A 27,086-nucleotide genomic window follows, 5' to 3' on the forward strand; every position below is an offset into this window, starting at 1 on the left:
TAGGCGCACTGCGCTTATATCCAGGGTGCCCTTAATCTCCCAAATATTAGCGCATGCGCATAACAATGGGCAAAAATTAATCCAAGGTTACGTTCCGAACTTGTACTCTTAATCGTTCAAAATACACAAGAGTGGTTATATTCTTCTAAGTATCTGCTGTTTACTATGCATAAAGTACACAGTTCAGCTGGATTCTGACCAATATCGCACTGACTGGTGCAAGGCAGACGAATTATCTAACTTTCCTTGCGCTATATCATGATATGCGGCCTCAGATCGCGGTGACCTGAGCCTATCAACAACCGTACGCACCGATCGTAAAATACTCATTCATCACCATAAATTTATAGGTACATGCGCTTAAGAACGGCAAATTTCGATCAGGTAAAGTAGGATAAAAACAACCAATTTGCGTTTATATGCGCATGCGCCTAAATACGCATAAACACGGTAACTTGAATTTTTTTAGTTTGTTGGCATATTTCGGCACCGATTTCTTCATTGGAATTGGAAGGAATCTAGGTTAGTTCAAGTATAAATCTGTTTGGATTCCAACTGGGACTTGCACTAAAGAAGTGCACTGAGATATTCAGAATGAATGGAGGATGGCTTGGATTTGTCTGTTTTGGCCTATTTTTCAAGGACAGGTTAGATCCCAGTAAAGGTAAAGTGGTGCAATTATAGCCCCAGTACAGTTATAGCCGATACAGTGTTAAAAAAGGTTTGTAGTACACATCAATGCACCCTGATGCTATAGTTGTACTGGGGCTACAATGAGGAACCTGCACAACAAAACCTGCCAATAGGGGGCCCTGCAGGCAAGTGGACCATGGTTGTCATGAGAAAGCCATTTCCCGGGTCAATGATTATTGAATATTCATCCCTTAAATACTCTATATGGGGAAATAGCACCAAAAGTGTTGTTTTTTTTTTGTCCTTAATTCTATTTTGATGAGTTTTAGGGAGAAAATCAACAAAACTTAATTTCAGTGGAAAATGCACTGGAAGTGTACCTTTTAGTACTGGTGCTGCCATCTGGATTTTTAGTTCTGCAGGTTCCTCATCGTACCACTTTACCTTATACTTCCATAGCCGTTCTGTGCCTTTTCCAGCCTCGATTACGGTGTCTGATTCACATCTTCCGCCAGCTGTCCGACGACCAGCGTGATTTCCTAATGGCAGTTGTACCAGAGGTAAATATAAGAAGTTCTTATACGTGATCCTTTAAGTTTAAATATTGAGTTTGTGAATGCTTGCAGATATCTAGAGAAGTATTTTCTTTCACCATTAATCATTGGCTTTTACCTGTGCATGCACTAGTAGCGTATTTGAATATCTATCAATGAGTTTTGGCGCTTTGTTTGATATGAACAGTTGATTGGCAGAGATAACTCCTGTTCCGAATAGGTCTTGGTATCCAATTGCCTTTAAGATAAAAAACATGAGTAGTGTTCTATATTGGTGATTTTTGGATGTGCTTCCACGAAGTCTTGCTTATCATCAATGCTGTCCATCCTTTATGATGACAGCTTCAGTCGATGAGCAGAGATAAACTCCCATTCCGGATAGGTCTTGGTATCCAATTGCCTTTAAGATAAAAAACATGAGTAGTGTTCTATATTGGTGATTTTTGGATGTGCTTCCACGAAGTCTTGCTTATCATCAATGCTGTCCATCCTTTATGATGACAGCTTCAGTCGATGAGCAGAGATAAACTCCCATTCCGGATAGGTCTTGGCATCTAATTGCCTTGGCTTAACTTTAAAATGGGAAACACATATTGTGTTCAATCAATAGTTTTAGGATGTGTGTTTATAAAGTCTTGCTTATCAATCATGCTGTTATACATTATGATGACAGCTTTAGTTGATGAGCAGGATAAACTCCCATTCCGGATAGGTCTTGGCATCTAATTGCCATGGCTTAACTTTAAAATGGGAAACACATATTGTGTTCAATCAATAGTTTTAGGATGTGTGTTTACAAAGTCTTGCTTATCATCAATGCTGTCCTTCTTTTATGATGACAGCTTTAGTCGATGAGCAGAGATAAACTCCCATTCCGGATAGGTCTTGGTATCTACTTGCCTTGGCTTAACTTTAAAATGGGAAACACATATTGTGTTCAATCAATAGTTTTAGGATGTGTGTTTACAAAGTCTTGCTTATCAATCATGCTGTTATCCTTCATGATGACAGCCTTAGTTGATGAGCAGAAATAAACTCCCATTCCGGATAGGTCTTGGCATCTAATTACCTTGGCTTAACTTTAAAATGGGAAACACATATTGTGTTCAATCAATACTTTTAGGATGCACGTTTACAAAGTCTTGCTTATCAATCATGCTGTTATCCTTCATGATGACAGCTTTAGTTGATGAGCAGAGATAAACTCCCATTCCGGATAGGTCTTGGCATCTAATTGCCTTGGCTTAACTTTGAAATGGGAAACACATATTGTGTTCAATCAATACTTTTAGAATGTGTGTTTACAAAGTCTTGCTTATCAATCATGCTGTTATCCTTCATGATGACAGCTTCAGTCGATGAGCAGAGATAAACTCCCATTCCGGATAGGTCTTGGCATCTAATTACCTTGGCTTAACTTTGAAATGGGAAACACATATTGTGTTCAATCAATACTTTTAGAATGTGTGTTTACAAAGTCTTGCTTATCAATCATGCTGTTATCCTTCATGATGACAGCTTCAGTCGATGAGCAGAGATAAACTCCCATTCCGGATAGGTCTTGGCATCTAATTGCCTTGGCTTAACTTTAAAATGGAAAACACATATTGTGTTAAATCAATAGTTTTAGGATGTGTGTTTACAAAGTCTTGCTTATCAATCATGCTGTTATCCTTCATGATGATAGCTTTAGTTGATGAGCAGAGATAAACTCCCATTCCGGATAGGTCTTGGCATCTAATTGCCTTGGCTTAACTTTAAAATGGGAAACAATTTATATTGTTCTGAATTTTGCAAGATATCCCACCTCAGTTCAGGAGCTGCTGATATCCTGATATCATGTTGACATGTTGTTTCGTGTACATCAATGCACATGTGACAACATGTCAGCATGATGTTATGAGCTACATGCTTTCTAACAACCGAACCCCGAGTTCCAAGCCCCCTATTCCGTGTCTTGGTGAAACCTGCCCAATTCAGTTCTTGGGCATTTGGAATGGGGATCTTTAGGAACCCAATGGTCAAAGTTGCACAACAAAATCTCCAATGTAGGGCTTCGTCTGAAGTTGAAGTCTAATTCTGTTTTCCAGGCTATTCTCTGTACGAAGGAAGTAGCTGAGAGGGCAAGGACAGCAGCGTACACCCTACTGGTGGAAATGTGTGAGGCGCTAATCCGGTGGACAGACAAGCCAAAGCAGGAGGTGATATTCGAATACTTTCAAAGGATAATGGCAGGATTTGCTGGGGATTCTCACATGATTAGCGCCACAACCCATGCCTTGACCCGAATTTTACATCAGTATAAAGGTTCGTACTTTGTTTTTTGTTGGTGATGTGTTTTCGTTTCATAAAACCATTTCTGTACGCCTCATTGCACCATCTACAGGAATTCATCCACGGTCGGCAAACATGACCCGCTATCCTAAGGTCCATCATGATAGATGGCAATCGTGGTGCCTTCCTCTGTCACGTATTGGTCTATCTTTATCTCTTTGAAGCAGATTTAAGCTCTCGTATCATTGATTGAACTGGTACAGAGACTGGAGTCAATAATACATGTCAGTGAATTTCTAATTCTAAATACAGTGGAACCTCCCTTAGCAGACACCTTTCTATTAAGGACAGCCTCTCTATTGAGGACACTAGTTTTGGTCCCAAATTGGTAGTTTCTATTCAATTTGACCTCTCTAATCAGGACACTTCTCTATTAAGGACAGCACTTGCCTGTCCCGAAGGTGTCCTTAACAGAGAGGTTCTACTGTAATGGTTTGACGCATTATCAGTTGGTCTGCTCAATTGATTTCAGGTGATGTCAATGGAGCCCTTCTTGATGTCTTGATGGACCAGGCCAGCCTTCTCCTCTCCTCCAAGGCAAGGGAAGTGGTCCAAGCCGCTCTCGGTTTCGTCAAAGTCCTCCTCAGCGCGTTCAAGGACGTCGAGCTGGCAAAATATTTGGAAAATCTCATCTCGAGTTTGGTCTCGATGAAGGAGGACAACAAGCACCACTTTCGATTCAAAGCGAAGGAATTATTCGAACGACTGATCCGAAAGTTTGGCTTTGTGGCAATTGAAAAGATGGTTCCAGCAAGTCATAGTAAACTCTTACAGAATATCCGTAAGACCCAGGAGAGATTAAAACGCCAACGGAAGGCAGAGAAAAAATCGAGAGAGGATGGTGACTCGGATGACGATGAATTTAAGTTTAAGTCAATACCTGAAAGGTAATGCCCTTGGGATTCAGTGGTGCTTGAATTACATATTGTGATGGAACACAAATGGCAGTGGGTTGAGTGCAAAATTACCCGAGGTTCCAAGACAATATTTTGTGATCCACTGAAAAATCAAATTCAAAGAAGTTCTTCTTTAGAAATATTTGCGATTTGTGAAAATAAAAACTTCACAGAATCTTTTGGGATTCTCAGTGTTCAGGTATAGGTTTGGTGGTACATGTTGGTGTCTTCTATTTTCTTCGTGTTGAAATGTACATTGAGGTGCCGTGAACTGAGGTCATCAAGTTTAGTTTATTTCTAGGCATATCAGACATTTACCCTTTCGCTGCACAACCCAAAATTTCTATTGTTCTGTACGATTCTAAATCCTTCATTAGCAGTGATGGAGGAAAACTCATAAACGAAACACTATTGCCATCTATTGGACATCTATAGAACTGCATAGTAGTCAATAGTCGTACTTCCACCTATCAAATCCCCGTGTCTTTTGCGCTTACACCTATGAATTGCCATGTCTAAATAGACCCGTGTGTCAAATCCCCGTGTCTATTAGCCCCATCGAGCTCGATGGGGCTAATCGGGGGCCAATTTAGACCCGTGTTCAACACAGGTTTTTTGATAGGAGACAAGACCACTAATGAATATTCATAGGTTGGAGGGTCGAGGCCTATCAATTAGACGAGTGCATGTTTTTTACTCTCAAGTACATATTTGGAGAGGTATTGAAAAAATATTTGCTGTGGCAAGTCTACAGATATAAAGAAATTATTTGATGAAAAAATTAATTTCGAATTTTGCTAATTGGGTAATAGGGGGCGTGTTTTGAGTTTTTTCCGCCAGTTGGCTGAAAACAGTGGAAATATCAAAGTCTGTCTAATTTGTCGATTATAAAAAAATTACCGTGGTCAATCACCAATTTCCATCGCACCAGTTACTCGCAAGACTAACCCGTATATCATATCCGAATTTCAGTTTCACTACTTGACGCGTTCTTTGATGCGTCGCGGTCAAACATTGACAATTTAACTGCTAAAAGGCTTAAAAAATCAATTGTGGTCTTGTCTCATAGGTGGAATCTGAATAGACACGGCCATTGCAAGTTCTAAGATCTGGCGACAGATGGAGCAGTGTAGTTGCCTCGGTATTGCCCATGCGAAATTCCCTTCCAACGGGAAAGAAACACAGGAGAGCTCCCTACCTACAGCGCACCTGTCGCCGGGGCTGTTAACCATTATCTAACACCACTGATAGGTGTAAGTGCGCCCCAGGTTTTTTGACACACGGCGAAGACACGGGTCTTGAAAAAACACGGGGTTTTATGATAGGTGGAACTACGACTTTAAACGCATAGGAATCAAGATAGGCGAAGTCACCAAACGGCATACGGCGGCACGGTAGACATTTTTATTTGAGTCGCCAATTAGCGTACGTCCGCAGCAAAGGGTTAAAGGGGGGCTATGGTGTATATTAGTCTTCAAAAATCCTTGTTTTTGGATCAACATCTGAACCTCTGTTCTATCCAATTATTTCCAGTGTTGATGAACTGCTTAGAGACACCGACTCTGAATTAGACGAAGATGACAAAGCGAAGCCGGGCAAAAAAGGTGCTAAGAAGTCGGCCAAGAAGGAGAGGCCAGGTGCAGCATGGCTGAAGGAGAGTAATGATGATGACATCGTCGACTTCCTGGATACGTCTGCTTCAAAGAAAGTTCTGGGTAAGACCTGTTTTGTCAATTTGTTTGGGTCGGGGAAGGACAAAATCAAGGCGACGGCCGAGTCGAAATGTGAGGTCATGACCATGAGATATATATTGTCCAAGTCAAACTAGGCCTGATCAAGGCACTACACAACCAGAAGTGATCGTGAAACAAACAAGCGACTTTTTAAATGTGGGTGTTTGGAGAGTTTCAGATGCTGGGGAGACCATTTCACTGCTCGGAAGCTCAGGATGAGATGCCGTGATCTTGAAAAAAACTACACGTTCTCCTTTAATACAGAAAGTTGGACAAGGTTTGAAAATTGCGTGCGCCCTGGATTATTCTTTGGTCATAGTGTGCCATTGAAATACTCTATAAATGTTCATCTCTATGAGCAGTTCCTCCCATGCTCTAGCACATCGCACTGAAACCTTAAAGGGGGACTATAGGCAGGAACAGAGGGGCTAATTTGGCCATCTTCAGGTGACTAATATATACAGTAAGGGCCATGTCAGATTCAGCACTCAGTGTATTCCTCGTACAAGCGTGAATCATTCCGACGTTCTGTGAGATGTGAGAGACCCCTATTGGCGACTTCATGTAACTTTACCTTGCCTGCCTAGCTGCTGCCTATATTGTCCCTTTAAACTTCTACTTTATGCTCCAAGAGGCTGCACTTTAGCAGCACTTTATACATACATGTACTAACCTGGGTCTATTTTTAAGCACTTTATAAAAGCTGCTGCTATTCTAATAGTTCTCGACAGAGGCACTCTGAAGGTATCAAATTGGCTGCAGCACTTCAGTTTCTGACTGTATTCAGGTAATGATATATACATGTATCTATCCTTTCAGCAACTAAACCGCAAGTTAAACCGGGAACATCCGGCATCCAGCATGATTTCAAGTTGACTCCAGACGGTCGCCTCATCATCACGGGAGACAAGGAAGAGGAGATGCCTAAGCCAAGTAAGGAGGAAGCAATGGATGACTTGGAGGATCTGCTTGATGCCTTCGAAGGCCCGACAAAGGTATATCTTCTCATTTTGATAGTTTTTGTACGCAGTGCGGCATTTACATTCTGTATTTTGGTTGCCAAGCCTATTCTTGGATGTCTGGTGTTGGCTTTTTAGCTCACCTCTTAGCAGAGGTGAGCTTATCCCATACCGTGGCGTCCGTCGTCCGTCGTCGTCGTCGTCGTCGTCGTCGTCGTCGTCGTCGTCGTCGTCGTCGTCGTCGTCGTCCGTCGTCGTCCGTCGTCCGTTAGCAGGGCACGTTTCGTAACTGTTAGAGCTATTGAGTTGAAACTTGGTACACATGTACCCTTATGTAATGACACCTTGGAGACCAAGTTTCGGTCCGATTCGTTTCATGGTTTGGCCACCAGGGGGCCAAACGTTAAAAGTGAAAATATGCAATATCTCCCTTAATAGTAGTCGGGAAATTTTGAAAAAAATATGGTAGGTACTTCTAGCAAAGGTGCATCATATATCCTCCGGGTTTTTGATTTGACCTCCTTTTCAAGGTCACAGAGGTCATATGGTGTAAATTGGCCGTTAGGATGTAACGATGGCACGTTTCTAAACTGCAATGGCTATTGATACCAAATTTGGTACACATTTACCCCTTAGTCAGGTGATCTTAGGGACCGAAGTTTGGTCCAATATGATTCACCACTTGTCCACCAGGGGGCAAAATCCAAAAACCTTAAAAATGTGATTATTCCTTAACTTCTTGCCCGATTGCCACCAATTTGATATCATGGGTACATCTAACCACCATACAGTATATGTCACACAGGTTTTTAATTTGACCTTCTTGTCAAGGTCACAGAGGTCAAATGGCGTAAATTCGCCGTCAGGCCGTAACTATGGCACGTTTCTTAACTGCAATGACTATTGATCACAAATTAAGTACACATGTACCCCTTGGTCAGGTGATCTTAGGTACCGAAGTTTGGTGCGATCTGATTTGCCGTTTGGCCTCCAGGGAGGGGGCCAAATCCTAATCTCTTCAAAATGCCATTATTCCTAGTAATGACTTGCCCGATTGGCACCAATTTTATATCATAGGTACATCTAATTCTAACAACCATTCAATGTGTCACCCGGGTCTTCTTTGATTTGACCTACTTTTCAAGGTCACAGAGGTCGAATGTATTGTAAATTGGCCATTTTGGGGAAATTGTAATTGCTTGGACCTACATCAAACCTAACACTACATGACACAATACCATGCTCTTTATCCATCTTTCCTCCACATGAGGTGAGCACAATGGCCCTGGCCATTTCATTTTAATTCTCAATTTCATATCATGTTTGTTTATATCAGGCATCCAACGTCATGTTCCCAACAAAGGTTGTGAAACTTTAGCAACTTCGAATAACCGACCTGCTTCAAGAGCTTCCACACTTCCTATCAGTCTTCCGAGGACAACTGTGGCCAGCTCAAATTTTCTGTCCTGCCCTCTATCTTTTATTAAAGGGAGCGTGTATTGCATAGGGAAAAAAGGGAGAAAAAGTTGAAAAATTTGGTTCTGCCTGTTTTTTACTTTAGGAAAATGATTGTTAAAAGGTCATATGAACCAGCTTGTTTTTTAAAGCTGTTTGAAGGCTGCGACTGCTTAGTTAATAATCAGGTCTAACAGAGTAAGTGTTGTGTTTCTAGAATCAGGGGCTTTTGGGAGGGTTTTCAAACAGAGTAACTTTTCTTCAGTATGCATTTTTTGCACAATGAAAACTTGAAAAAAAATTGTGCGTTCTGAAATGCCTATATCTCAAACAATTCTCAATTTTGTGCACAATCACCCCCATTACAGTAATTTCAATATCTGTCAGTGACCCCAAGAGGCTTGTTTTGGCCGATTAGGTCACAAACGTGTCCTTGTGATCAAACAGTTATCACGTCAGCTGTGTATGTGGACAACTCCACAGGCAGATAATCCATCTTCTACCAAAAAAACCCTGGTCAAGGCCAAGAGACACAGGGGGCTGGGGGTTGGGGGACAAACAGATTTCTCTTCCTAGCCACGAATCAGTTCTGAGATGATCTTTTCCTCTTCTTCAGAAAAGCAAGAAGCGTCGCTTTGATGATGACGAAGATGACGAGCACGATGACCGACCAGCAAAATATCGTGCCGGCGGTGGTGGTATTCATCGTCCCATTGCTGTCGCCAAGCGGGAAACGGGAAAGACTGGAGGAGAATATCGAGCTAAGGTAATGACTTGTTATTCACGTTATAGATGTTATACAATTCTGATTATGCACAAGGGAGTGGCAGGGCTTTCTATCACCTTTAAGCTACACTTGTTGAATGGTGTATCCCAATTCAGGGGCAGAACAGTGTTGCACAAATTTACCCGCTAAAGCATTCTCTGGTTGTTAAAATCCTCTAAGTTTCTTAAAAGTACTTCATGCATACCTTTTAAAAAACTGAGATCCTGAATCAACAGAGTCACATACTCCTGCAAAAAAGCCAGATTTTTGCTGCGAAGCGATGAAGTTATGGAAAACTAAGCGCAGATAAGTGTGATTGTGTCTGGGTGTGTCCTGAATTTGGGATTGAAAGCCCTGGGGCAGACTGGGGGCGTGAATATAGATTTAAGACCCCTTAACCCTTTAACTGCCACTGTCGCTAAATTGCGACGAGCGGCTATGCGTATTCACCATTGACTTGACTGAGTTTTATTGAAAAGATCGTCTACATAGTTTTCCCGTCTACTGATAGATGGTGTGCAGGTACATAGTAGATCGCTTCTATGGCAGTTTCGAGGAATCTATCTCTTCTCTATTCAAGCTACAGTCTTTGAGTTCGACAGGTTATGAAAATTTGAAAAATATTTGGCAGTTAAAGGGTTAAAAATAAGTCTTATACTTTGTGTGTTGTGTGGGATTCGTGTACATGACAGCTACACAATAATAATTGGCCTAATACATGTACATGTACATCAACTGGGGATCAGCGGCAGAGTGGTTTAAGCGCCAGGCTTTATAACCAGGAGGTCATAGGTTGGACACTCGGACGGATCAGCACTGTTTCATCTTTGTGTCCTTGGGCAAGGCACTCAACCCTACTTGCTTCTCTCCACCCAGGAGTAAATGGGTACCAGATTTGCCTGGGAAGTTGACCTGCGATAGACCAGGGTCCTATCCAGGGGGAGTATTACTCCTGGTGGGCTAATGCTCAAGAAACCGGGTAAAGCTCCGGCCGGATGGGCTGTTTTCGGCTCGGGCAGTAGCTGACTTGAACTTAACTTGTACATCTGCAGCAGTTGCCACAGTTTCAGTCACAGTATCCGATCCGATGTACTGTTATGTGCAAGATTTGATGCATCCATGCCGTCAGAGCGTCAGATTAGTCTGGTAGATGAAGCTGCTTTTTGAACGGCTGTCTCATCTTCGAGTTCTTCCATGCGTAAGTCATCAGGTTGAGTATGCTGTTGAAACGCGCTAAGGTAAACGTCACGAGGAGCACCGTGCGATTTAATAGTCAGCCGAATGTCTGCGTACATAATTGTCAGAACCAAAGTGATAGGGAGCCAGCAAGTTAAAAATCCACCCACTACCAGCAAAAACATTTTTACCGCCCTGTAGTCTGATTTTGCATTTTGTGCTTGGTCTGGAGCCTGCGTTCCTTCTTGAATCCTATTTTGCTGCCGATGTGCTATCACATACAGTTGAGTATATACATGTAGGACGACTTGGAAGATGGACATCACGTATAGATAACCGATAATGAAAAGCTTATATCCTGGATGGTGGAAATCTTTGTAGGTGCATGTTTTAATCTTCCAATCTTTTCTCCCTGCAAATTGGCAGTGGCCCTTTGATATCGAGCGTCCGCAACTTGCGATTAGAATGGCAGTGCCTTTTCGCGAGGTCATGTCTTGGCTGAATGCAATGCCACCTTTCAAGAGCTCGAGATCTTCATATCCTCCTCAACATCCTTGTTTTTGAGTTTTCTGACCTGAAACGTAGGAAACACACCACTGTTAGCCAGGAGTCATCTTCATGTACCTGTGCTTCTGAGCAGGTGTGGCTCAACTCTAAAACCTGAGTACACGTATGTCCGCAGTTCAGTATATATTCAGGGTGATCCACAAAAAAAAATTTTCTGCAAGGATTTTTTCTGCAAGGGGTGGGGTAGTGTTGTATACATTTTGGCTGTCAAAGCATTTTTTTAAGGCCACTTTATTCCTCATGACTAGGTATCTTCAATTTTCAGAATGTTCACTTTTCTCCTCACCTTTAAAAGCTTGTATTTATGGAAAAATGGACGAGAGATATATATCTCCGTACACTTGCACACGACACATTTGTGTTATTTACTCGGTTACTGATGCCATGAAACATCATGTTTTATTTTTCAAAACAACCATTCACGTTGAAATGTGCCTCATTTAATACTGAACAGAAGAATGTCAAAAGTGGGGGAAAAATGTCATCATGAAATCAAACAAAATAATAATTGAAAGAAGTTCAGAAAAAGGGATTTAAAAAAAAATCTTTTTACTACCAAAATGTACAATGCTCCCCCACCCTGGCAGAATTACAATATTTGTAGAAATCAAAGCAAATTATAATTGCACACCTCTTTGTCAACTACCCTGTATGTATGCAATTCGGCATGCATTCCATTAGTACTCCTCATACTTGTTCTATTATCGAACAAGTTTGCTGGCGTTGATGATTTTGGCATCACATGACGTCTGAATAACACAGTACCAATTGCACACAGAATCAAGTAAGAAATATATCATATATCTCCAAAATGCAGTTTAAAATGTCAAAAAGGGAACTATTTAAAAACATGTCAAAAAGGAAACAGTAAGACATGTCAAAAAGTGTGGATGGAGCACTTACATGTACCACTGGAAATTTTTCAACCTTTCCTTTGCCCCTTATTTGGCATCATCTTGGTTCAAGTGTTTTTTCTGCCATGCAAATATTAACCAAAAGACTACTCCTGGAGGGCTATTCAGATGATACCATTTCTTCTTGCTTCTTCAGTATTGTTAGTTTCCGTTCAAATGACACAAAATTTGTATGAATAACAGTCATTCCTGCACGTCAGTGAGTCCATTGCTAACCGCCATCTAAATATTCTTGTTTGCTGTGAAAATGATATCTCCTTCTTCTTGTTTCTCAAGTTCTTGTCCAAGAGTTATCATTCGCTCCTTCCTCCGGGACAATCGAATTGTTCCTGAGGTGCAGCAACTTTTTGAATGCTCGTCGCATCTGAGTGTTCCGGCACGCATAAATCATCGGGTTGAGCGCGCTACTCAAGCAGGCAATGGCGTAGGTGACAACAAACTCAGTACGACGGCTGACTTCGGGCTTGATGAGATATATTGCCATTACGATTATCAATGGGAGCCAACACATTATAAACAGTCCAACGACGGTCGCGAACATCTTGATCGACTTGTTGTTGGTCTTTATATTCCCTGGAATGGCTTGATTCTGGCCCCCCATGGCAGCAATCCTTTTTATCTGACGTTGAGAGATGATGACTAACTGAGTGTACAGAATGACCTGAATAATGGACATTGAGGCCATGTAAAGTAGGGCATAAATTTTGTACCCCCACATGTAAATCACTTGATAATTACATATCTCAATTTTCCACTCTGTTCTACCGGCGAACATGCAAAGGGCGGTCAATATCGAAAATGCCCAGATACCGCTAATGATAATTGTCACGTTGCGTGGCGTCATGTAGAGATGATAGCGTAAAGGGTGGTTAACCGCAAGCGAGCAATCCACTGCAATGCACGCAATGTTCAGGAGAGTGCAGTAGATGGATGTAGCGATTAGAAAATGAACAACTAAGCAAATGACAATGTTCGACATTTTGAACTTGAAGACCAGATTACTAATGGTGAAGATCCCGATGGCGATCCCCACCAAGATATCAGCGACTGCTAAGTTACACATGAATATGTACATATTAGTGCGCAATGATTGAAATTTGGCGACGGCAGCTATGACGAGACTATTGCCAAACAGAATGGACAGGCACATGAGTAAGTTGATAACTGATAGCGCTACAGGCATTGTCCCTAGGCCTCCACCCATTATGTCGTCAAAGTTTGTGTTGTTGTTCAGGAGTGACTCGTTCATCTTGAAGTTGGTCGATCCTTGCTTTGTGCATCGAATTCTATTTGAGGCGGTGCATTTTGTGTGAATTCCAGTTGGAACACGCTTAGGGTTAATTTATCTATTTAAGTGTTCCTTGACCTTGTATTCTTCGTGGAAGATGGCCAACTTGGAAGTCCTGGAAAAAAATTTAAAAATGTATTAGAGATCTAGTAAATTCTTTTTGTAATGTCCAGTTGTATCACAGAGACTATAAGCAAGAGCTAGGGGATCAAACTTGTCTCCTTTAGGTGTCTGTTATGCAGAATTATAGGACTTGGCAATATTTGGTTCTGCATATATTCTTCATGCAAGTTTGAATAATTTCGATGTACTGTGAAATAGAAGTGACCCCCTATTGGCGATTTTGTTTAACATAAACTTACTGATGTGGCCCCACCTTTATCGTCCCTTTAAGACAGTTAAAGTGTCTTGCCCAAGGTCTTACATACTTTAGTCCTCTTCTAAGTTTGTAAGTATATAACCTTGGACCAAGTTATTCACTGATAGGATCAGACAATGTTTAGTTAAAGTAACAGATGCAAACCCTTAAAGGGTACCTAGCGAAACGCTTACAAAAATGGGGAGTTTTGAACGGCCCGCTTAAAACCTAAGGCGGGAATAAGCTTCCATTGATAGCAGTTTTCGAGTTCCCCGCAGCTAGTTGATTATGTAGCCAATGAGCTGCATAAGAAGTATTCACCAATTCAGTTATTTTTACCACATTCAGCTAGTCTAAATAAAGATTTGTGCCATGACTGAATCTCTTTAAACCAGCTGCTTTATGCAACTGAAACCAGTAGTTGGATGTCTCATTAGAATCATTATATTCTACGTGTAAATACAAAAAGCAAAAAAATTTAAAAAACCTGAGAAAGTGAAATTAAGGTTACCTAGTTTGAAATATTGCGGCAACCAATTTTAAAGCACCGCCAAGAAGAGCAAATTTTAATGCAGGTACCCCCTCTCTATCAGTGGTTGTCTATTAGTTGCTTGTCCAAGGTCACAATCAAATGTTATTTACTGATGGCGTCCATCACATAATTTCAATTTTAACAGGTTAACTCTTATCCCAGCTGCCTAGAAGGCGAAATGACAGTTTTAAACGTTTTTAAGTTGATACGATAAAAATGAAAACCATTACACTAACACGATTCATAAAAGTCTTTGATACTTATAGTCACCCAGGAATGATGACATCATAACTAGGATGTCCTATGGCTGTCTTTATAAGCCATAACACTGAAAGATTTTTCTTGTCGCAGAAATTTAAATCATTCCCTCAATAAAGACTCCTTTGGCATTGTCTACAAATATATTGAGGACAAAATCAGCTCAAAAATCTTATTTCAATTGTAATGGTTAGTATTGTTATCAGACATTCGTTATTTCTTTTTTTTATTTCATAAATGCAGAAGCGACTTATCATCCATCAACCTAAAAATGGTTTAAGCAGTAAGTTTACCTTTCAGCAAATTAAAGTTGGATGTATCCTGATTATAATCAAAACAATTGAGAAAGATGAATTCAGGCTACTTACCTTGGAATATTGCTGCGGCCTAAAAGCATTCTATATTTCTCCTCACTCTACATTGCAGTCTGAGCAAATTCTAATGCTGATCACTGGGCAACAATGAAATCTGTATCTGTAAGTTTCCTCAAAATACGAAAAACTAAGTGTGGCTTTCGGCATTGAATATATTGCATAAATACTGTGGGGATAATTATCACCTTCCAATGAAATTGGGTAATTAGAGTTAATCCTACCGCAGAATATCCCCAGCCTGTTGCAAAGGTGTTAATTCATTTCGTAATGTCCTGTTGACGCTACACACAGGTGATGGACGGAAGGAACTGTTTCCCCTGGCAGAAATTTAGCACAGTTCGACTTAAATTCTTCTCACCAGGGGGCTAAAGGCGTAAATTACAAATACATTTTTGCTCGCTTTATTCCAATAGATAGAGGCTTGAAATATAGTTGAGGAAGTAGGTTTTGATATAAAATTGGAATAGTTTGATTGATACTACCAGTTGGCGTTACTGAGCAAAAATCTTTGTTGACCTAATTTTAACTTGATTTGAATTTCCCGCTCTTGTAATTCCGAAGGTTGTGGGTTTGATCTCAATTCAGGACAAGATTCCCTTTTCACAGGGTAAAATTCCTTTTTCATCTGTACATTACATTTTCTTTATTTTTATAACAATTTGGCTGGCCGCCATCTGGAAATCATATTTTGCCATTTTAAAGCGTTTGGCTGTAGCTAGAGTGACTAAATGGTTCGTGTGTCTGATAAGTCTCCATTACATGTCACCCATGTTTTCGATGTGACCTTCTTTCAACTCTTCAAGGTCATAGGGCTCAAGCTCTTAAATTTCACTAATGAGTGGCACGTTTTGTCATTCTTGGTACAGTAGAACCTCTCTAAGGAAAACCTTGGGACTGAAAAGTACTGTCCTTAATAGAGAGGTGTCCTGATCAGAGAGGTAAAATTGAATGGTAACAACCTATTTGGGACCAAAATCAGTGTCCTTAATAGAGAGGGTGTCCTTATTAGAGAGGTGTACGCTAAGGGAGGTTCTACTGTATATATGTGTCAATATGTTTACAAAATTGAGGTTGAAAGAGACCTACCAGGTGCTTTCCATTTTTGGTACATTGTACCCAAGGTGTTTCAGCTGAGCGCCAGGCCCTTGGGCCTCTTGGTAAATTGGAATATTACATCATAACAATAGTGGCAAGAAAATGATAATACTCGTGATCAGTCCTGTTGCAAAACATCACATTATTATCCAGTGCTAATTAAGTGCTAACTAATGGATTTCTCTCATAGTGCTATTTATTTCTGAAATTAACAGCTGACAGATACTCTTCAAAAATGTTGCATAATGCATAATTGTTATCAACTTATTGTTATTTCTGAACTATGAAATGAGCTGCGATGACATGGGTATCTTATGGTATAGTGGCTTGGGTATCTTATGATATAGTGGCTCAGGTATCTGACTAGCTGTCATGAAGTCCCAGGTTTCGTCCGACTGTCGGCGTGAAACAGGCAGGCCTCTTTGCTTTGCTGCAGCCAGGTATATGAATGCGAGTACCATGAAAAAAAGCTCAAGTCGTAGTTTTAATCCTTATTGAGCAGCTCGTCTGAGTTCTCCTGATTGGTTTCATGATAGACCCAGAAGTATTGAGGCAGCAGGAAGGGGTGGGCGTTTGTGGTTTCTGAGTGTGAGGGGGTATAGTGGTGTCTGTTGACTGTGCTTTAAGAGAGACTAGGCATAATGCCAGTCTCTCTGTGCTTTAAGAGAGACTAGGCATGATGCCAGTCTCTCTTAAAGCACATTCAACAGAGATGTGGTTTCAGTATTAGATCTTTCATTGTAGCATTGTGAAAATGTAAGAAATTTTGGTTACGTCCGTCAGTTATATGACCAAGTAGCTTCTAGAGTGACTCAACCACTCTCTTGATTACAGCGGACGCCTCAGCGCCACCACGCGGGGCCTAATGGTATCAGGCTAAGTAGCTTCGTGCGATATGCATCATTCTGGGAAAACTCAATGAGGAAGTATGCTCATTAGCATAATCTATTCTTAGCTGCAGCTCGAGGTAATCTTGCGCATTGTTTCTTCAGCCCTGATAGATTGAGGTGGAAAACGTCTAGGTCTAGTACAAACAACGTCTGGCTTGTGCCAGACTAATAAATGAAGAAGGTCTGGCTGCGCGAGGCATTTTAATGAGAATCACCTATAGCGTTCTGTCTATTTGACAGGTTTTAAGTGCCAAGATCTGTACATATTTTGTAACAGCAAAGGACTCTTGTTAATTTTATTCTGTCTCCCACTCCCTCTAGGCATCAGCAGTTACCATGGTAACTGTATAAACGTAACTTGTGTAACTTTTTTACACCCACTTGCCCTCTTTCTCTATAATAAATAATAATAAAATACCAGATATTATAGTGCTTCAATCATGCATTGCATGCTCCGAAGCACTTTACATAAAAGTTAAAGGATTATGTATATATTATTTAAAAGAAAAAAAGAAACATTGATGATAAAAGATTATATAAAACAGTAGGCCTAGATGAGGAGATAAAAAAATATAAACACAAGTAAGAGCGACTGTCCAATAAAATATGTCTAAAGAATTGACCAGATACCATAGGTGTTCTTAAAAAGAAAAGTTTTCAAAGCACGTTTAAAAGGTCCTATGTCGTAAATATCTTTTAAGTAAGATGGAAGGGAGTTCCACAGTTTTGGGCCAGCCACCCGGAAAGACCTGTCGCCATACAGCTTTGTTTTGGACCGTGGAACAGATAAAACAACGGAGTTGGAAGATCGTAATGATCTGGTTGGTTTTAAAATGTCGATCATGTCGATGATGTAACCAGGTGCCTGATGATGTATGGCACGGAAAGTGTGTAAAATCAGTTTAAAATCAATACGTGCTTTAACCGGGAGCCAGTGTAAATTAACCAAAGCAGGTGTAATATGGTCTCGACGCTTAGTCCTAGTAATGATCCGAGCGGCAGTATTCTGAACACGACGGAGACGATTGATTGTAGTATCATGGAAACCATAGAGTAGAGCATTACAATAGTCCATTCGCGATGTGACTAGAGAGTGTACCAGTGTCTTTACAGCATCATCAGGTAGGAATCTCCGAAAACGTCCAATGTTTCTTAGATGCATGTAACATGACCGTGTAGTGCAGCTTATGTGTTTGTCCATAGTCAATGACTGGTCAAGGACCACACCCAAGTTCCTCACAGATGATGCAAATGCAATATTTGTTCCACCAACGGTAACGCTGCAATCAGATGCGTCCTTTTAACGAAGTGTTGAGAATAAGATGGTTTCCGTTTTGTCACCATTTAACTTGAGCATGTTCGTATCCATCCACGACTGAATATCAACCAGACATGATTCAAGACGCTGGATAGCAGATATCACCTGTCATTGCATAACCTCTGAGAAAACTCAATGTGACAGTATGCTCATTAGCATAATCTATTCTTAGCTGCAGCTCGAGGTAATCTTGCGCAGTGTTTCTTCGGCCTAGATACACTGTAGTGGAAAACGTCCAGGTCTAGTACAATGAGCGCCTGGCTTGCGCCAGACTAATAAGTGAAGAAGGTCTGGCTGCGCGAGACTTCTGAGATAAAAATGACCATTGCAGAGACTCTGTGAAGAAGGCAAATACTTTCTACAATTAAAAATGCTCTCAAAACACAATAAGGAATGATTATTTATTAACATTTCCTGAACTATATACCTTCTAATTATCACTTCACATAAATAGGTTGGTGTTAGGTCGCGTGCTTTTCTTTCCTCGTGACAATATACATCAAAATAATTACAACCCCATAATCGGGCTATAAGTCCTTAATGAGGTCACGGTGACCCGTTATAAATGTTTCGCCAGCTTTGCTATTTTGCCGCTACGCAGCGCGTTGGGTCCTTGCGTCTTGAATAAAATGGTTCAGGGACCATGTGCTCACCTGTGTCAAAGGGGAGACTATGGAGTCAGGGGTGGGGTCAGGGGTGGGGTCAGGGGTGGGGTCAGGGGTGGGTGGGTCGGGGGGGGATGAAAAGGGGCAGGTGAGCCAAAAAATGAGTGCGGAGGATATATGATGTAACACTGCAAGAAGTACCTGCCATATTTTATTCAAATTTTTCAGACGTAGGCGAGTAATCGCATATTTTCATTGTTGACCTTTGGCCCCCTATTGGCCAAACCGTAAATCGTATGATGCCACGATTCAGTCTCTGAGTGAAGGTCACCCAAGGGTATATATGTACCAAGTTTGAGTTCAATAGCCTCAGCGGTTACAAAACGTGCCACCATTGACTAGCAGCGGTGCCGTCGGCGAACTTTGACCTATCTTACCTTGAAAATTAGGTCAAATCAAAAACCCGGAGGATATGTGATGTCCCATTAGTAGAAGTACCTACCATATTTTTTTCAAATTTTTCGGACCAGTAATAAGGGAGAAAACGCATTTCTTCATTTTTTACCTTTGGCCCCCTGGTGGCCAAACCGTGAAACATATGAGACCGCGTTTTGGTCTCTGAGTAGTGGTCACCAAGGGGTACATGTGTACTAAGTTTCAGTTCAGTGGCTTCAGCGGTAACAAAACGTGCCACCCATGTCTAACGACGACGGACGCTGCGTGATGGCCGGTAAAGGCTCACAGGTGAGCCAAAAATGTGTCCTTTTATGTCGCATTTTCAAAACCGTCATAAATTGTCCTTTTGGGAATATTTGCATGGCAGAGGAGGAACACTTTGACGTAGACAGTGGCCAAATACCTACATATCTAGGTAGGTCATTTTACCTTCCAGATATTCAAATCCACCAGGAGCACTCATCAATACTTACATGTAGAATCAAAATTGACTTCACCAGGATCTGTGTCCAGTACTCAATATCAAAATTTCACACTTTGAGTAAAGGCTAATACGCAATATCAAAATTACATTAAAAGTCACCAATGTCCGATACTCGGTATCAAAATTGAATACACAATGAGCAAATGCCAGTACTCACTTTCAAAATAAATCGAATTGATATCCAATACTCTGTTTCAAAATTTAATTAACCAAGAGGGTTGTCCAATACCCAGTATCAAAATTGAATTCACCTGGAGCATTTTTGGCTCACTGTAGGGGAGTCTATACGATACCGCAGTGTCCGTCGTCGTCGTCGTCGTCGTCGTCCGTCGTATCCTAGTTCAAAAACAGTGGCACGTTTTTTAACCGCTAGGCCTATGAACTTAAAACTTTGTACACATGACCCCCTAGGTCAGATGACCCGTGACACTAAATTTCTGTCCGATCTGATTCTCTATTTGGCCACCAGGGGGCCAAATGTGGATATCTAAAAAGTGTGATATCTCGCTTATTAGTGACTTGTTTTCGATAAAACTTTTGTGGTAGGTACTCATAGCAAGGATACATCATATATCTTACGGGTTTTTAATTTGATCTACTTTTCAAGGTCGCAGAGGTCAAATGGCGTGAATTGGCCGTTTGAGTGTAACTATGGCACTTTTCTCAACCACCAAAGCTATGAGCTTGAAACTTGGTACATATAACCCCCTATATCAGATAACCTCTGGTGCTGAATTTCAGCCTGATCTGATTCTTGACTTTGCCACCAGGGGGCCAAAACATAAAAAGTAAGAAGTGCAATAGCCTGCTTATTAGCAAATTGTTTTTGATGAAATTTTTATGGCAGGGACCCCTAGCAAGGTTACCTCAGATGTTGCACGATTTTTCGGATTTAACCTACTTTTTAAGGTCGCAGAGGTCAAATGGCGTAAATTTGCCGTTTGAGTGTAACTATGGCACGTTTCTCAACCGCAACAGTTATGAACTTGAAACTTTAAACAAATGACCCCCTAGGTCAGTTGACCTTTTACACTGAATTTTGGTTCGGTCTGATTATTGACTTGGCCACCAGGGGGCCCAAACTCAAAACTCAAAAAGTGTGATTTCTCGCTTATTACTGATTTGTTTTTGATAAAAGTTTCATGGTAGGTACTCCCAGCAAGGATACATCACATATCTTACGGGTTTTTGATTTGACCCACCTTTCAAGTTCACAGAGGTCAAAGTTGAAAACTTTACCGTTCTTGGTACGTTTTGTCGTTGTTCAATGTAAAGAGTTTTAATTTTGTGTAATGATGCATCTAAGAAGCCACTATTTGTATGCCAAGTTTCAGCCAGATCGGAATTCAAATATGGCCGAAATTGCATGTTTTGTGGGTTTTTCCTCGTATTGTGGCAATCCAAAGGTCGTGAGTTCAAACCCCGGTCAAGGATAGCCAAAAATATTTTTATTTTTCATCTTTTCCTTTTTTCTTTTCTGAGTTCTATCTTACATTTTCTTCATTTTTTGATTTATTTGGTGCCATAGATTTAATTAGGCGGCCATCTTGGAAATCATTTTTTGCCGATTGCTGTAGTGTAACGAGTGATGAAATTGTCATTGTCAGGTGGATGTGTCTACATCACATATCACCCTGGTTTGTTATTTGACCTACCTGTCAGGGTCACTGAGGTCAAAGTTAAAAAATATATTCACCATTGTCATGGAGCGGCACGTTTCTTCAGTATCATTTTCACCTAGACTCTACAAGCTTGGAACCACAAGTCTCGGATTCACCACTTGGCCAGGGCCGGCTCTGAACTGGTCACAGATGCATGTATAAATTATGAGAGGCCTACATACTGTAGCACTTTCTGTAACTGTCTACTAAAAATACTTACGGTGAGCACAATGGCCCCTGGCCGTTTCATTCAATACTCAATTAGATTTAAATTCATCTGGAGACTCACTTCTCAATGCTCAGTATGAAAATTAAATTCACCCGGACCATATTTCATCTTGAGGGCTTTACAATGCTCAATTGGAAAATTAAACATATTAAAATGATAATAATAATTGTGTCAATGGAGAAGAATTTAACCGGCATTGAAATCTTTTCACTGAGTAATGAATAGGCCAATCTTGTTCTAAAAGTGTTATTCTGTACTGTTCACCTATTAAAAGCGTTAAAGAAGGAAAAAAATTATTGGGTCAAAAGATAAATAGGCATGCAATTCCTGCAAAATAAAAATATTGATGAATTGATTTTTTTGCATTAGTGTAAAATGTCATGACAATATTATCGTTGAACATTTGAAATCCAATGCCTTTCACCCCTTGCGAAGAATATTCTCTTATTTCCGTCTTGTCTGGGATTGTCCACATTGTCCGATTGAGTTTCCCGGCTGACTCTTGAAGTGTTATTCTGGTGCTCTTGTTGCCACAGTATGTCGCTGGCTGACATCACTGGTCAATATCAAGTGGTGAGGGATGGTATCAGTAGATCACGTGGTGGTGTGCTTGATTGTAGTAGTTTTGAGACAGCTGACAGCTCTTACGAGATAATAAGACAACCAACTGAGTGACCGGTCCGAATCGCTGGATCAGCACAAGATTATTTTCTATGGCCTGAAGGCTCGAGACCACAGGTTACTGAGAGATATTTTGAGATATGTAACTGACAGCTATTGAAATGTATTAACTCTTGACTTTTGTTTGGTTTTTGATTGACCAACCGTTATCAGATCACTGAAACAAGAGATGATATATATATCCATTCATATAAATCCTAGTAACATTGGGTTGTCTGGTAATGTGTTGATATCATGAATCCTCACGATTTTCTCTTTATTGGATTTTACAGAAAGCTGGTGGTGACATAAAGAAGAAAGGAAAGCCAGATCCATATGCGTATGTTCCGCTCAATCAACAAGTTCTTAACAAGAGGTAGGAATATTTTCATATGCTGTGTTGGTACTCCGTCTTTCATTTACAGACAGCCACTGGCCCATGTTTTCTTCCCGTAGGAACAATCAACTACAATGTTTAGGCATGGGTCACTGCACTTTTTTTATTGGATGATGATATGTACACGGCATGCTGTATATGCAACAGACAGTTGTTTTATGTTCACAGCGTTTGATATTAATATTCATTAGGCTCATCATAAAGCCCCGCCTCCAATTTTATGCTACCTGCTGTGAATCCTAGCAACATTTTCTCTTGAATACACAACATGCTGTGTATACAATGTTTAGGCACACGCACTGTCTAGAGTACTCAGCAGATTTCACTGGCTGGAGAAAACTGTTTTGGTCATATGGCACACATGCCATCCAAAAACCGGGGCTCCAGACGCCTTAGATTTACTTGGGGTCATAGCCAGATGGAGAATTTTTTTGATGCTCGGAGATGCGTTTTCAGACTAATTTTGACGCTGTGCACACTGTTTCCCGTTCCTCTGAAAGAAAGTTTAAGGGACTTTCATATGATAATTTCTAAACTTCAAATCACAAGAATTCAACTTTATCTTTAAACTTTAAAGCATGGTGTTTTTGTTCTTAATCATCACATGGCCGGGAACCTGCCACATTGGTCATCTTAAGTGATCTATTTCAGAACAACACAGGGATGAACAGCATTATTGAACTTATCAACCGACACATTATTCAGTGATTTCTTTCTTCCAGGAAAACTGCCAAGTTGAAGGGTCAGTTCACTCACTTCGTAAAGGGAGCAAAGAAAGGGGCATCTCAAGGAAGGAAAGCACGAGTGAAGAAATCGGGCAGAAAGTGACCGTCAGCTTGATATGATGATTGCAGCAGATTATATTGCCCCAAAGTTTAAACATGAACGAAAAAGATTTCAAATAATGGCTTGGACATTCTAACCACATGTTGCTTTGGGTCGTCAGAAATGCAGTGTCTTATTCCCTCTGATATTCTTTTTCCTTCAGTCAGTGTCCTTTAGTCAGTGTTTCTCTGATAAAGGTACTGATCCATTGGATACTGTATGTATATACTACTGACTGCAAAATTTATTTCACAAAGCCTTAAAATGTGATTAAGAAATCTAATTGGTCATTTTCATTTAAGGAATTGAACCCGAGGCGGAGGACCTTGGTTGAGTTACCAAGACACTCGAGGGTGGAGCTAAAATACAGTCCAAACTGTATTTTGGACGAAATTTTAGCTCCACCCGGGAGTGTCTTGGTAACTCAACCAAGGTCCGAAGCCGAGGGTTCAATTTCTATTCTAAAATACCTCAAACTTAAAAAGATAGGCCACGAAAATAACTTGAATATGTGCGAATTTGGCAAATTCCATCCATCGCTGGCCCGGCCGGAGCGCCGGTAGCGCCATTGTTTACATTATGTTACGGCAACGTTACAGAAAATGAGACATGTACATTTTGTACAGCGCGCATAGGAAGTCCGCATCGGCTCGCTCAAGTGATGCTAAAATCCGCGCAAATGGGCTATTTGGAGCGTTTTTCTCGGCAAATATGTGTAGTGCTCATTAAAAAACTTAGGGTGGTTGATGCTTCCTTGACTGATTTGTGTTTGAAGCAGTGTTTTGAGAGCCTCAAACTTCTGAAGTGAGCTGAAATTCCATTGACGTGACGTGTGCATGGTTCCACATTTTAGTGCAACCCGAGGGAACTTTGGTAGAGCATCTTGGTTGCGTGTCCAAAACACTCTGCTCTCAGAACGAGGCTTATGCATTTTCCATTAAAAAGTTGACTTTACGGTACCAAGGTATTTTAGAATCGTAAGCACTGACAGTCTTTGAAAATTATTATGACTTGCTTGCATTGCCTCTGGTTTAAAAAATGTGAGCCAATTTTCAAAAGGTTTGAATTGTTGTAACTCTCATTGATAAGGTGGTTGATATGAACTTTCGTACATGTAAGATCTGATATTGGCTCAAGAAACTTCAAAAACCTCCACGTTATGTATTAGGTTCAACAGTTAAACAGTTACATGTGTTGTATAAAATGCTTCATTTGAAGACAAAAAGTTGGGGTTTATAAATGGCACTGAGAATATTTCTGGTAGGTAGCTTTCAATGAAAATACAAATTAAAATTAAAATTAAAATATAGTTTATTGTGTCTGTATAAAAGATGCCTTTTCCCTAAACTGTGCAGTGGGATAGATCAGAGAGAAAGTCAACAGAGATCTGTCTGGGGAAATGTACCCTGATGACTTGAATGAAGGCCTACTAGTATTCGGAAGTGCAATTTTAAAACATACAAGCATTATTAATGAAGCATTGATACAACACAATCTATTGCAAACATGAAATATCAGAGTTACACAGAGAAAGGAAGAAAGTTTGCATGCAGGTTACAATTTCTTGTCAGAATAAACGAATTTTAACAAAGAAACTTTGTTGTTGTTTTGTGCCTTGTGGGTAAAGAATAAATAAGTTTATTTCCGATAAATTTCGTTGTTCATTGTATTTTCCACCGTGAGGAGATTGACAACACCCCTCTGGCCCCAATTGGTGCACTGTGCAATTCCTTTTACTGAACTGCTTTCCTCCGCCAAATTGGCTGTTGCATTGATCGTAGTGGGAGGGAAAATGAGGGAAGGTGTAAACTGCTGATGAAAATGCTGATGCGGCTCTCTAACAGTCTAAGTTTGGTGACATGACCTTTCTTTGTTTTTCAATATTTTGCAATGAAATTGCGGTATATTCTACTCTAGAACCATTTTATGAGGTGGTAAAAAGGAAGAGCAAAAACTGTCTATATGAATTGGTGTTCTTGATCAAAGAGTGGAGGGCATTTTTTGAAGTTTTCGAGGTGTTGATCCAAGATGGCGCATCGTCTATCAGAGTGAGATTAGGGTCACCATCAGCCTTTTCATCAGCAGTTTACACCTTCCCGGAAAAATGACTTATGTAAGAGCTACAGCGGAAGCATGATATCTAAACAAATAGTTGGTGAAAATTTAAAATAATAAAAATATTGACTGCTGAATCATCAAGGGCAAGGACAACAAGAGCTTGGACTCGAAAAACAAGTTTTGAAGAGGCAAAATTTGTCATTGAATCTGCACAATCACAATCCGTGACAATGCATGGACCTTTTCGTAGAAGTTGTTTGTTTGGGCAGTGACAAGTCTTTTACCTCATGATCATCCTAGTACACTATAAAGAGCGGCCTTCAAATTGACGGATAAATCAATTACTAGTTAAACATTGTACTTGGCTGTCCGGATGCATTCCATTAGCCTGGGGGGGGGGGGGGGGGGTATATATAGTCTTGCGTTCATACGCAACCAAGAACCGTTTTCTGAACATATTAGAAAATGTTTTCAGATAGATTACCGTGATAATCAAGGGAATCATACTGGTATTGCACATGAGGCCGGAATGAACTTGACTGGGTTCTGATGTCACCCCACTCACGAGGTTTATAGCTGTTTCCCGGGCCGTTTTCCCCCACAGCGTGTGTGCCATGTCGGCGTTAATGCGCAGTTCGCCCTAGAGACATCTTGAGGAAATCGGGGGTTAATGTATGGTCCTCTCTCCGGCCCTGCACAAAAAACCCCCGAGACATTCGCCCTCATTTGGTGAAGTAGCCAGCGCAGAAGTAAGTGCGCCTAAGCAGAGCGTCGCTTATATTTGAATAAGGAATACACTAGGAATTTCAAAAATTGTCCAAACTCGCATTCATTCTCCGGCGCAGTGGATAGTAGGGATAGTAGTCCTACACTATGCGTCAATGTTATCGCTGCTTTGGAGAATGACTCGCATTTGATCACGCCGACAACGAGAGAGCGGCTTCTCCTTCGAGATGTGCACTGCAACCTCGATTCTAAGAGATCTGAGTGCAGTTTTCATTCATACAAATCATAGAAGTACAGTACTAGAACCGAGGTTGATAGTTTAATCTCGGTGCTGACTTAAAGATGATGTACGCCTGTAAATGAGGGCGAATGTCTCAGGGGTTTGTGTGCAGGGCCGGAGAAGCGAACATTAACTCCTGAGTTCCTCGCGATGCCTAATAGCTGACACCAATACTTCTTCCCCAAAAGGGACGAAGCGCGAGGTGCCTATTGCGAAAATGATTGGTTGACAAAACAATGGCCAGATTGGTTTGCTAGCCTTGTGACGTCAAACTATTTTTACACCGAGGGGTTTTCCTTGGACTGGAATAACTGGCTTTTTTCGAGGTAGCACATAGGCTCGATGTACAGCGGATCGAGACTATATAATGGGCTTACCAATCACTGGCTAGGTCTAGAAGGCGCTGATCATACTTAACAGACACCCTCTGACATTGCTTAGTGCGCGCCATCTTGAAAAGCAGTTCGCCAGCGGAGGAATAGGCAGAATTTCTTCTGTTTGCTATAAGAGGCGGCCAAATCACCGGTATGGACGGTTATTGCCGCAAATAAAGACAAAGCAAAGCACAGACACTGCAGAAATATCAAGGACATCAAGGATTCATA

The 27,086-nt window shown here is 40.8% G+C and overlaps 2 protein-coding genes across 3 annotated transcripts in view; one reads left to right on the forward strand and one right to left on the reverse strand.

The window, feature by feature from the left end:
- Nucleotides 1–24,573, forward strand: part of LOC135489655 (RRP12-like protein) — a 37,296-nt gene extending 12,723 nt beyond the window's left edge. For both annotated transcript variants that reach the window (XM_064775101.1, XM_064775102.1), the window contains 8 exons: nucleotides 1,113–1,193; nucleotides 3,278–3,494; nucleotides 3,994–4,408; nucleotides 5,951–6,132; nucleotides 6,970–7,145; nucleotides 9,181–9,330; nucleotides 22,489–22,571; nucleotides 23,315–24,573. In XM_064775101.1, coding sequence (XP_064631171.1) covers nucleotides 1,113–1,193; nucleotides 3,278–3,494; nucleotides 3,994–4,408; nucleotides 5,951–6,132; nucleotides 6,970–7,145; nucleotides 9,181–9,330; nucleotides 22,489–22,571; nucleotides 23,315–23,420 — 1,410 coding nt within the window. In that variant the 3' untranslated portion in view covers nucleotides 23,421–24,573. The remainder of the gene's footprint in view (nucleotides 1–1,112; nucleotides 1,194–3,277; nucleotides 3,495–3,993; nucleotides 4,409–5,950; nucleotides 6,133–6,969; nucleotides 7,146–9,180; nucleotides 9,331–22,488; nucleotides 22,572–23,314) is intronic.
- Nucleotides 12,259–13,197, reverse strand: LOC135489376 (octopamine receptor Oamb-like). Its single transcript, XM_064774715.1, has one exon. It carries the CDS (start codon nucleotides 13,189–13,191, stop codon nucleotides 12,259–12,261), a length of 933 nt encoding a protein of 310 aa, XP_064630785.1. The 5' UTR covers nucleotides 13,192–13,197.
- Nucleotides 24,574–27,086: the final 2,513 nt, after the last annotated feature.

Source organism: Lineus longissimus, chromosome 6, assembly GCF_910592395.1.
Source record: "Lineus longissimus chromosome 6, tnLinLong1.2, whole genome shotgun sequence".
Taxonomy (NCBI): Eukaryota; Metazoa; Nemertea; class Pilidiophora; order Heteronemertea; family Lineidae; genus Lineus; species Lineus longissimus.

Bases quoted from the DNA above. Each gene is read 5' to 3' on its own strand.
- LOC135489376 (XM_064774715.1), bottom strand. From the start codon at position 13,191: ATGGGTGGAGGCCTAGGGACAATGCCTGTAGCGCTATCAGTTATCAAC.